The following is a 13313-nucleotide window of genomic DNA, read 5'->3' as shown; positions in this document are numbered from 1 at the left end:
ACTACACAGGTGATCACAACCAAAACACCTCAAACACAAACAAGATCCACCATGACCACATCAACACCAACTGAAACCACTACAATACACACTCACAGCTCATCAACTGGCACAAGCTCAGAAACACAAACACTATATTCTACCATTGCTACAAGCACCACAGGAAGTCCCACAACACCAACACAGGTGCACACAACCCCCACATCTCAAAGCAGAGAGACAACATCAACAACCCCTCATACCACTGAAATCACAACCAGTACAACTCGTGCCACTACACCTGCAACAGAGCAGATTTTCTCTACATCTCCAGTCTCAGGTACACCAGTAAGTGCTACAACAGAATTGACCACAACTTGTACAACTGAACTACCAGAAACTCCTGAATTAACTACAACCACCAAGTCCACAACAACTACCCAAACCCCATTGGTACCCACAAGCACAACTCCGGAAACAGGAAAAACGTCCACAACCACAAGCTCAACATCATCGGAAACCACAACACTGCCCACTCACACCCCAACAACCGTAACAAAAACACCACATTCAACCACTTTTACAACCACAACCGCAAGTCCCACGACACCAACTGAGTTACACACGGGCTCCACAACTCCTGAAACAGGAACAATGTCCACAACCCCTCATACAATTGAAACCACAACCAGAACAACTGGTTCCACTTCACCTACAACAGAGCACACAACCACAACACCTACAGTGTCAGGAACACCACAAAGTTCCACACCTGAACTGACCACAACTTCCACAACTGCAAAAACTGTATCTACCGAAACACCATTTACCACCAAGTCAATAGCAACTACTGAAACTACACAGGTGATCACAACCAAAACACCTCAAACACAAACAAGATCCACCACGACCACATCAACACCAACTGAAACCACGACAATACACACTCACAGCTCATCAACTGGCACAAGCTCAGAAACAAAAACACCATATTCTACCATTGCTACAAGCACCACAGGAAGTCCCACAACACCAACACAGGTGCACACAACCCCCACATCTCAAAGCAGAGAGACAACATCAACAACCCCTCATACCACTGAAATCACAACCAGTACAACTCGTGCCACTACACCTGCAACAGAGCAGATTTTCTCTACATCTCCAGTCTCAGGTACACCAGTAAGTACTACACCAGAATTGACCACAACTTGTACAACTGAACTAACAGAAACTCCTGAATTATCTACAACCACCAAGTCCACAACAACTACCCAAACCCCATTGGTACCCACAAGCACAACTCCGGAAACAGGAAAAACGTCCACAACCACAAGCTCAACATCATCGGAAACCACAACACTGCCCACTCACACCCCAACAACCGTAACAAAAACACCACATTCAACCACTTTTGCAACCACAACCGCAAGTCCCACGACACCAACTGAGTTACACACGGGCTCCACAACTCCTGAAACAGGAACAATGTCCACAACCCCTCATACAATTGAAACCACAACCAGAACAACTGGTTCCACTTCACCTACAACAGAGCACACAACCACAACACCTACAGTGTCAGGAACACCACAAAGTTCCACACCTGAACTGACCACAACTTCCACAACTGCAAAAACTGTATCTACCGAAACACCATTTACCACCAAGTCAATAGCAACTACTGAAACTACACAGGTGATCACAACCAAAACACCTCAAACACAAACAAGATCCACCACGACCACATCAACACCAACTGAAACCACGACAATACACACTCACAGCTCATCAACTGGCACAAGCTCAGAAACAAAAACACCATATTCTACCATTGCTACAAGCACCACAGGAAGTCCCACAACACCAACACAGGTGCACACAACCCTCACATCTCAAAGCAGAGAGACAACATCAACAACCCCTCATACCACTGAAATCACAACCAGTACAACTCGTGCCACTACACCTGCAACAGAGCAGATTTTCTCTACATCTCCAGTCTCAGGTACACCAGTAAGTACTACACCAGAATTGACCACAACTTGTACAACTGAACTAACAGAAACTCCTGAATTATCTACAACCACCAAGTCCACAACAACTACCCAAACCCCATTGGTACCCACAAGCACAACTCCGGAAACAGGAAAAACGTCCACAACCACAAGCTCAACATCATCGGAAACCACAACACTGCCCACTCACACCCCAACAACCGTAACAAAAACACCACATTCAACCACTTTTGCAACCACAACCGCAAGTCCCACGACACCAACTCAGTTACACACGGGCTCCACAACTCCTGAAACAGGAACAATGTCCACAACCCCTCATACAATTGAAACCACAACCAGAACAACTGGTTCCACTTCACCTACAACAGAGCACACAACCACAACACCTACAGTGTCAGGAACACCACAAAGTTCCACACCTGAACTGACCACAACTTCCACAACAGCAAAAACTGTATCTACCGAAACACCATTTACCACCAAGTCAATAGCAACTACTGAAACTACACAGGTGATCACAACCAAAACACCTCAAACACAAACAAGATCCACCACGACCACATCAACACCAACTGAAACCACGACAATACACACTCACAGCTCATCAACTGGCACAAGCTCAGAAACAAAAACACCATATTCTACCATTGCTACAAGCACCACAGGAAGTCCCACAACACCAACACAGGTGCACACAACCCCCACATCTCAAAGCAGAGAGACAACATCAACAACCCCTCATACCACTGAAATCACAACCAGTACAACTCGTGCCACTACACCTGCAACAGAGCAGATTTTCTCTACATCTCCAGTCTCAGGTACACCAGTAAGTACTACACCAGAATTGACCACAACTTGTACAACTGAACTAACAGAAACTCCTGAATTACCTACAACCACCAAGTCCACAACAACTACCCACACCCCATTGGTACCCACAAGCACAACTCCGGAAACAGGAAAAACGTCTACAACCCCTCATACAATTGAAACAGAATCAGCTCCAACCTCCAGCAGAGTCACTGTAAACCAGTCTTCGTCTTCAACCACCGCATGGACTACCACTACTGCCGTCACTGTTCGACTCACCACTGGTAGATCATCAACTTCTTTGTCTGCATCTACGACCGGGATGCCCTCAACATTTTCTTCCCGACCTACTGGTTCCATTGAACATTCTACCCTTTCTCCAACCACAAGTTCTTCGCCACCCACCACAGAATGTGTCTGCATTGTGAATGGAACTGTGTATTCCCAAGGTAAGCTACTGGTGCTTAGTTTGCTAGATAAAGCATTTGGAACATAGAACAGACCTGCACAGGGACCCACACTGTCTGTGCTGTCAATGATTCCAAGTTAAACTTATCACCTCTACTTTTGCGATCCATGTCCCTCCATGTGCCTATTTTAAATGCTCAGAAGCACCACTAACACATCGGCTTCCACCACCACTCACGGCAGTGCAATCCAGGCACACACCACTATGTAAAGAAAAATTTGTCTTGCACATCTCCTTTACACTTTCCCTTTTCTGACCTTAAAACAATATATTCTAGACTTTGACATTTCCATTCTGGTGATAAGATCCTGACTTAAGATCATAATTTTATGTACTTCTTGCATGTCTCTCATGTCTCCCGACAACCTTTGACATTTCAGAGGAACAATCCACATTTGTCCAATTTGTCTTTAAAGCTCATACTCTCTTATCCAGGCAGCATCCTGGTAAACCTCGTCTGCATCCTCTTCAATGCTTCCACATCCTTCCTGGATTGAGGCGATTAGTACTGCAAACAATACTCCAAATGTGGCCTTATCAAATTTTTCTGACAACCTCTTAAACTCAAAGCCCCGAAAGCAAGCTTTACTCTTTGTCTTCTTTGCCATTCCATCTACTTGTGATGCCATTTTCGAAATATTTCCATCATACATAGTTCCACATGCTTTACGAAGAAGCCAGATTTCTCAATTTGTTTATGCACATTGCAGATAGTTCTTAATGCAAATAGAAGTAATATGAATATTTTAAATACATGTTTGAGAAAAATGTGAAATGTGAATGGTCTAACAAGCATTTAATCCTGAAATCATAAAAACAAAATAATATGGATGCATTGCACAAGGAGAAGCAAGGTAAGAAACTGAGGTGTATAAATGATGTCAAAAGTGGTTACAAATGGTGGTGGTATCATACTAGGTTTTCCAATCATTATTTAGTTTCAGTGACTCCAACAGCATTGAATAGAAGGCTAACATGTAACAGAAGAAAGACAGGATAAACAAAGAAAGTTAAATTATCCTAATGTTGATTCAAGAATTGAAAGGAGGGAAGTGGAAACTGAGAGATATGTAGACTAAAATAAAGGGAATTGGAAAAAAATGAAGTCAATCCAAGACATGGGTGATGTTGAGTTTCTTGAGTGTTAAAACTTGCAGAATTCTGTGTGTAATATATGTATAATTTTTATTTTTGCGTATCTGTCTGTCTATGCGCATGTGCAAGGCAATTGCTCATCTTTTGTTCATTCTTCTCATCACCTTAGATTCTTCACATAGAGAGTTGTGAGTCTGTGGAATTCTCTGCCTCAGAGGGCGATGGAGGCCGGTTCTCTGGATACTTTAAAGAGAGAACTAGATAGGGCTCTTAAAAATAGCAGAGTCAGGGGATATGGGGAGAAGGCAGGAACGGGGTACTGATTGGGGATGATCAGCCATGATCACATTGAATAGCGGTGCTGGCTCGAAGGGACAAATGACCTACTCCTGCACTTATTGTACATTGTCTATTCTTCCCCTCAGTGCATAATGCCACTTTGATCTTCAATCCCATTATCCAATTTCACATGGATTTAGACAACCTGATGGGACTTTGCTAGAGAGATCAGACTAACTATCAGTTTGATTAAGATATGTTATTTGCTAGTAATTCAGACTTTGGCTTGGGAGGCTGGGATCTGTTATGCTGAAGATAGACACAAAAAGCTGAAGTAACTCAGCGGGTCAGACATAGGTGTCGTTTTGGGTCGAGTGAAGAAGGGTCTCGACCCAAAACGTCACCTATTCCTTTTCTCCTGAGTTACTCCAGCTTTTAGTGTCTATCTTTGGTTTAAACTGGCGGCTGCAGATGCTTAGCGGAACCGGCAGCATCTCTGGAGAGAAGGAATGGGTGATGTCTTTGGTTTAAACCACATCTGCATTTCCTTCCTACACATCAGTTATGCTGAAATTGCTAACTCTAATTTAGTTTTGAAGTCTGTCCCTGTCTCTCTGAATTACATCCACATGTTGCTCACATTCAAGGGACTGGTTGCTGGGGAGGCATTAGTGTGCAGGTTGATGTTTGGTTGTGCGTTGGCACAGAGGGGACACTGGAGGTGGAGTTGGAGGTTGATAGGGGAACATTAATCTGACCTGCTCTTATAACAACTGTAGTCATATTGCATGTTAAGTGGCATTCCCCCAGTGTAATTTGCAGAAGTCAATGAACTGTCAGAACTGTTGATGTTTCCAAACTATCCTCACTGTAAAATGTTGCACATCCATGCAAGGTTCACATAGGATTTTAATGATTTTCCAAGCCATCATTACCACTCAAATTCTCTGGCCATTACAAGGCTAATACCACATTTGGTATTTGGTGTCCTGTCAAAAATGTTTTTTTTAATTCCACACTCATTTAAAATAAAATTATGTTTTTATTTATTTTCTAAATTTATGATGTCAACTTTACTCTTGGTTCAATTTAATCCCAACTTTTATATCATTATTTCACTCTACATATGAAAGCATTAACTAAAAATCAGTACATTTTATATTTGAGTTTGTTACCTCTAAACGTTTCAATACGTATCCCAATTCAACAGTAAACCATCTTCTGCTTCCATTTTTAGATTCAATTATATACAACTACACTGATAAAGCTGGATTTTGCATCTATGCAAAGTGTAATGATACCTGTGACATTGAAAAACATATCTGGCCCTGTGGAAGCACAATGCCACCGTTAACAAGTGTACCTACAAGCAGTACCAGCCGTCCAACATTGTCAACTGAACATACCACCATACTTCCAGGATGCCCCGTTCTTAAACCACCAAGGGAGGTAAGCATGCATAACATCATAATTCACACGGTTAGGAAAAGCCATTGTCGACTTTCTAAAGATTTCGGTGGTGCAGCTGAATAATGGGGCTTTTTCACGGGGCGACTTGACGCAAGATGTGACCAGAGTGAAGTGGTCGTGGTCTAGCACGATATCACACGATATAACGGGGGGGTAGACAAAGAGTTCCCACGGTACTCGGCATTTCTGTTATTTGTGCGAGTGACTTGTCCGTCTCCCGAGCTTTCCCGTTAAATCTTGAATGAGCATTGTAAACTGTCAAGTGTAATTAAATCATCACGTGGCACAAATGATGTCATAATTTATTTTATGGCTCTTAGAAACATGATTCCAACCTCAAACACAGAGGGTGTAAAAGCTGTCTGCAACTTTTTTCCTTTGCAGCTACAGGGCACAGACAGACTTATAAGAGAAGTTTAAGTTAACTGCAAAAACAGCAGTTTTACATCTAGAGCATTGTATGTTTTTAAATCTTGGATAACATTAAATGGTTCTCCTGTTGATGAACTGATATATCATTATATATACTCACATGAGCACTATATCGTTATATCTACTCCGCAGCCTTCGTCTCCAGCAGGTTCCGTTTACTCTCGCTGTTTCTATAATCCTCTCTGGATTTATCGTAGAGAATCTCGTTAAATTGGTACCATTCTACAAGTTCCCCCTCTTGTTCCCTGGAGAAGTTATATGGCCTTACCTTCTGCCATCTTCCCTTTACATAAGCGTCTGTAGAGGCTATTCCTACAACGGCTACTGGGGAGGCAATCTGAAATCCACCTCGCTCACCCTCTTCCTGCTCCAAGGAGTCCACAGGGAGTGTTATCTCTGGCATCTCCTGTTGCCTCTCCACCTGTCTCTCTTGCTGCGTCTCCTCCTCATTCTCCTGCATGGCAAAAACCTTTCTGACACGCTTTACCCCCTTTCTTTGAGCTTTTCTGGGAGCCATCTCTGCGTGTTCCTGTTAAAAAGATTCTCCAACAATGACAATGAGGTGGGATGTCCTCGATGGACACATGTTCCATTGGCGACATTGAGAACACCTTTTTTACTCACCTTCTGTCCCCTCTGTCCAGCTTCCGGGTTTACCGTTCGCAGGAGATCCCACGGTAACCTCAAGAGTTACTACGGATATCGCACTGGCCACTACGTTCATAAAATGTTGCAATGCTCAACCACAAGTGTACAAGTCACTCTTGGAGAAATTCAAGCTTGCTTGAATTTTCTCCCGAGTACCCAAGTTACACGATTACCTGCCGTTAGCGCCACGGTGGTCCACGGTGGTCCACGAATGCCGTACTGTTATCGCACGAGGTTCCCACGATGTTAAACTCTGGTTACCTCTTGCGTCAAGTCGCCCCGTGAAAAAGGGGTTTAAGTTTCACCTCTGGATATACTGCATTTATGGTGAAGTTGTTGACAATGAGCTAATTGATGGCACATGATGCTCAAACAATCTAGCCTCAAAGAACAACCTTAGCAATGTGAAGTAATTTGTATTGTAGAGAATTCCTATGTTTCAGATCATTTTTTATTTTCTAGTAGTACAGCACTGAAACATCGCTACATAGGGGCCCCATTACATCCAAACCAAGTATTTTGTGCATCTACACTAATTCAATTTGGTACATTAGGACTATATCATTCTATGTCTTGCCTGTTTAAATGTCTAAATGCCTCAATGTAGTACTTGCATGTAATTCCACAATCTCCTCTGGCAACGTGTTCCAGATGTCACCCCTCCCTGTGTGAAAACAACCTGAAATCCCATTTAAAACTCATTCCATTCGTCCTAAAACTATGCTCTCTTGTTTTGGATAACCTGCCACGGGAAAAATATTTTGACTTCCTTCACTACCTGCGCCCCTCATAATCTTATATACTTCTAAAATGCTCACTCTTGTCGGGATTGAATTCCATCTGCCCATACTCTAATCGACCATGGTGATAGTCTTGTCGAGTTGGATGCAAAAAATGTATTTCACTGCACCTGGGTACGTGTGATAATAAATAGGGAGACATTAGATAGGCTGCCATTTTATTTGGAGCATTGAAGGCTAATGGGTGACCTACTGACGTGTACCATGAGGAACACAGATAAAGTGAACGCTCATAGTCTTTTTCCCAAGAAAAAGAATTGTAAAATTAAGGAGACCTCAGAGAATTTTTTCATATAGTGGGTTGGCTGTATCTAGAATTAGCTTCTAGAGGAAGCCATGGATTTGGATATAATTCTGACTTTAAAAAGACATTCGGACAGATATAAGGACAGGAAGCATTTAGAGGGATAGAGACAGGCTAAATGTAGATAAATGGGACAAGGCCAGAATGCCAACTTGGTCAGCATGGACAAAATAAGTAGAAGGGCCTGTTTTCGTGCTGTATGGCTCCTTGACTCTATGCTGTAAACTTGTTCCATAATTCCCAAATTCCACCCCCAACATCAATGCCCCTTAACCAAGGTAATCTAAGTCAATATTGGGGAAGTTAAAATCAACCACTGCTATAAGGGTCTCTACCTGAAACGTCACTTATTCCTTCTCTCCAGATATGCTGCCTGTTCCGCTGACTTACTCCAGCATTTTGTGCAATTAACTTACATAAACATTGCCCCGCACATCGCCTTTAAACTTTGATTCACACAAAATGCTGGAGTAACTCAGCAGGACAGGCAGCATGTGTGGAAAGAAGGAATGGGTGATATTTCGGGTCGAGACCCTGCTTCAAACTGTTGTCAGTGGAGTGGGCAGTACAAAGATTAAATATAGTTAGAGACAGTAAGACTGTCTTTCCTCTCCATCCTAGGAAAAAGGTCTTACTGTCTATCCTATCTTCGCCTCATAATTTTATATATTTCTCTCGGGTTGTCCGTCAATCTCCGCAGTCCTGAGTATAAGGATAGGATTAAAAGCTGCAGCAACTATCTAATAACAAAAGCATATTATGGAATCAGGGTCGCTGAAACAGGGAGAATCAACAATAATGAGATATTAACCAGTAATCGGTGCTAATGTAATTCCAGAAATCTCTAAAATGCTTTCTCCTCGTTTCAGTATAATGAGAGCTGGCTGCTGTGTGATTGTATGATGGCAAAATGTATAGAAAAAAACATTGTTGCTTTATCGCCCGTGGTGTGTCCCACCATCGCACCTATTCAATGTGCCAATGGCCATATTCCAGTCAAGGTTTATGATGAAAATAAGTGTTGCTACCATTACGAGTGTGACTGTAAGTACCTCCATTTCATAAAAGATTGTTTTTACATCGTTTTTACTGATTGCTTTTACCAATATAGTTACTGTCATTCTAAATTGTAAATCTATGCTTTTATTCTGGCAGTGTCGGTCAGAGATTTGTTGCAATAACAAAAGTATGTTTTGTCTGTTGAAGTTAATACTTAGAACATAAGAAAAAGGAGGCGGCCATTTTGATCCCTGAAGGTCACTCTTGACGTTGATGTGTGATCTTCCACCTAAGCTCCAATTTCCTGCATTGTTGCCCCATCCCTTCATCCTTGCAATATCCAAAAATCAATCACGGTTTTAAATGCCATCTGTGACTGAGACTCCACACTACTCAGAAGTAAAGAGTTCTCCATTCTCAAATCACCAGCCTTTGAGTGAAGATACAATACTTTATTGAAACTCCAAACCCCTTCCCCATATTTTGAACCTTTTATCCCAACTTCTACATCTCAGACCCAGGAGAAACATTTTCCCACATCTGCTTTATCAAATAGAGTCATAGAGTCTAACAGCGTGGAAACAGGACCTTCGGCCCAACTCACCCATACCTACGAAAATGTCGCATCAACACCAGTCCCACCTGCCTGTGTGTGTTGGCCCTTATCCTTCTAAACCTGTCCTATCCATGTACATGTCTAAATGTTTCATAAAAGTTGCGATAGTACCTGCCTCAACTACCTCCTCCAGCAGCTTGTTCCATACACCCACCACCCTCTGCGTGAAAATGTTACCCCTCAGGTTCCTATTAAATCCCCCCCCCCCCCCCCCCCCCCCCTCCAGTACCTTAAACCTATGCACTCTAGTTCTCAATTCCCCTACTTTGGGCAAGAGACTTTGTGTGTCTAGCCCATCTATTCTTCTCATGATTTTGTACACCTCTATAAGATCATTCCTCATCCTCCTACAGTACAAGGAATATTGTCCTAGCCTGCTCAACCTCTCCCTGTAGCTCAGCCCCTTGATTCCTGGCAAATCCGCGTAAATCTTCTCTGTACCCTTTCCAGCTTGACAACATCTTTCCGATAACATGGTGCCCAGAACTGAACACAATGCTCTAAATGTGGTCTTATACCACGGCAACATGACCTCCTAACATCTATACTCAACGGAAATATTTTCTCTTCAGTTCTCACATTGATGGTTCTATAGAGGGGGGATACGCAGTTTGTTGGCCTCTACAAATGTTGTTCTGGAGTTAGCTGTTTGGAATTGTTCAGCATTGAATCTCCCTCTGATTCACTGCCCCCTCTCATTGTGTTTGCTCATGGTGCAGGCTACTCTAGTTTGACCAGAGTTCAGTATTCTGGAAATCTGATATCGCACTGTTCTCTGGCATTGTATGTCCCATTGGACAATTCCACGTATCCTCTCTGGATAGGAATACAAGGAAGAATACAGAAGTAGTGGATCAATTGTGGTGGATACTTGCTCACGTAGAACATAGAACAAGCCAATAAATCTTTCCATTTTGAGTTTGCTCACTTTGTGGGCATTTTCATATATTACTCAGTGACTTCCGACAAGCAATAGGCACAGGTGGAATCAGTATCTTGGTTAGAATTCCAATTTCAATCGACCTCAGTTCAATACTGAACAGAAGTGAAGACTACGTGAATTGTTTTCAAGTCTTCATTCCATTGGAAAATTGCATGTCACTCAATGAGCAAAGTAGGCTCACTTGATGGCTGTGGTTTAAGTTTAATCATCAATATGATACCTTTGGCAGTTGTTGCATCTATTCACTTGCTGTATCTGATTTTATTGTGAAAAAACTAAAGGGCCTGTCCCACTGTACGAGCTAATTCAAAAGTTCTCCCGAGTTTCCCCTGATTCGAACTCGGAGAATTATGGTAATGGCCACTCGTAGGTACTCGGGGCTCTCGTGGACATTTTTCAACATGTTGAAAAATCTTCACGAGCTTACTGCGTTTCCCGAGTACCTGCTGTTAGCGTTACGAGCCGCTAAGAGATGTCCCGAGCTTCAACGTACCCGCTACGTACATTCTACGTACTTACCACGAGTTTGATTTTTGTTTAAACTCGGGAGAGCTCTTGAATTATCTCGTACAGTGGGACAGGCCCTTGTTGCCAATTGTAACTGTTTTTTGTCACAATAAAGGATGTTTAATACTTAATATATGTAATATGTAAAAATAATTAACATTTCCTTTCTTTGAGAAAGTTAGCGATATTTTATTGTTGAGATTAAATTCAGGTGAATCTATTGCCCATACAGGCCATTGCAATGGATGGGGAGGTTCACATATTGTTACCTTCGACGGACAGTATTATAACTATGACGGAAGCTGCACCTACGTGCTTGTGGAAAATACAAAGCCATCAGGTCAAACTTTTGGTGTTTACATTGACAATTACTACTGCGACACACAAGACAGCCTCTCCTGCCAGCGTGGTATCATCGTGAAATTTGAAAAACTTGACATACAAATCAGGAATGTTGCTGCGGGTGGAATTGAAAATCTGGTAACCATCATTGTTTTAAGTTTTCTTCCTTCTGCATGTGTTGTATCAGCGTGGCTGAAATAATATATGGATGTTGATGAGCAGGCAGTGTTTAGGGTATAGACACAAAATGCCAGAGTAAAGGCCCTGTCCCACTTTCCTGAGCTACTCGCGAACTCTCCCGAGTTTTCCCCTTTTTTCGAACTCAGAGAATTACGGTAATAGCCATTCGAAGGTACTCGGGGCTATTCTTTTTACTCGTGGGCATTTTCCAACATGTTGAAAAAACGTCCCGACTTACCTGATGTCCCGGGATCCTACAGCTGGCATCACGAGCCGCTACGAAACATCTATGGACTCCTACGGACTCGCTACGTACATTCCCCGACATTCCCCGAGTTCGAATCAAGGGGAAAACTCGGGAGAGTTCGTGAGTAACTCGGGAAAGTGGGACAGGGCCTTAACTCAGCATCTCTGGAGAGAAGGAAAGGGTGATGTTTCGGGTCGAGACCTTTCTTCAAACTGAGAGGGAGGCAAGAGGGAGACATGGAGATGAGAGGGGTAAAATGTGAAAACAGGGGCGGAGTTGAAGGAAAATGTAGAATGGATCATTGTTAAGCTGAGGAAAAGGTGACAATGATATATATAATCAGTAAAATGTAATCAAAGCTTTAGGGGGTTTCTTATGAATGCTATCATTGATGATTCCATGTGATAATCATTTTGCTCCTGAGTGAAATACTGAAGCTTTGTCTTGTTATGCAGGTAAAAATCAATGGAAATCTTGTGTCTCTACCATATTCAAAACATGGAGTGAAGATCATCAGTTTGGGCATTAATATAATTGTTGACATACCCCAATTAAAGGCCCAGGTCACTTTCAGTAGTTTTGCTTTTGCAATCAAACTCCCGAGTGAAACATTTGGAAACAAGACACAAGGGCAGTGTGGTAAGGATGAAGATTGCTTTGTAGATTTTTAAAAATAAAATGTTTAGTATAAGAATGTAAGTAATAGAAACAGTTTAGGATGAAGTTTATGCCTTTTGCGTTTATGCCTAATTCAATAGACAATAGACGATAGGTGCAGGAGTAGGCCATTTGGCCCTTCGAGCCAGCACCACCTTTCAATGTGATCATGGCTGATCATCCACAAACAGTACCCCGTTCCTGCCGTCTCCCCATATCCCCTGACACCGCTATCTTTAAGAGCCCTATCTAGCTCTCTCTTGAAAGTTTCCAGAGAACCGGCCTCCATCGCCCTCTGAGGCAGTGAATACCACACTCACAACTCTCTGTGTGAAAAGGTTTTTCCTCATCTCCATTCTAAGTTGTTTTACCTGCTATTCTTAACATCCACAATTCATTGACATCCACAATTTTACAGAGCTCTATTTTGAATTAATTCAGCTGCAGAGAATTTGAAAGATTCCAAATTTTTGTGCAAAGTAATTCCTTCCCATTTATGCCCTAAATAATAC

The 13313-nt window shown here is 42.4% G+C and overlaps 1 protein-coding gene across 1 annotated transcript in view; it reads left to right on the top strand.

Moving 5' to 3' along the window:
- The window catches only part of LOC129705973 (mucin-2-like), a 119337-nt gene that overhangs the window by 82185 nt on the left and 23839 nt on the right, over window positions 1-13313 (top strand). Inside the window, 5 exon segments of the mRNA XM_055649948.1 lie at window positions 1-3262; window positions 5894-6105; window positions 9180-9354; window positions 11608-11855; window positions 12600-12783. Of these exon segments, the coding sequence (XP_055505923.1) occupies window positions 1-3262; window positions 5894-6105; window positions 9180-9354; window positions 11608-11855; window positions 12600-12783 (4081 nt within the window).

Source organism: Leucoraja erinacea, chromosome 18, assembly GCF_028641065.1.
Source record: "Leucoraja erinacea ecotype New England chromosome 18, Leri_hhj_1, whole genome shotgun sequence".
NCBI classification, from domain to species: domain Eukaryota; kingdom Metazoa; phylum Chordata; class Chondrichthyes; order Rajiformes; family Rajidae; genus Leucoraja; species Leucoraja erinaceus.
This window is presented reverse-complemented; position numbering and strand designations above follow the sequence as displayed.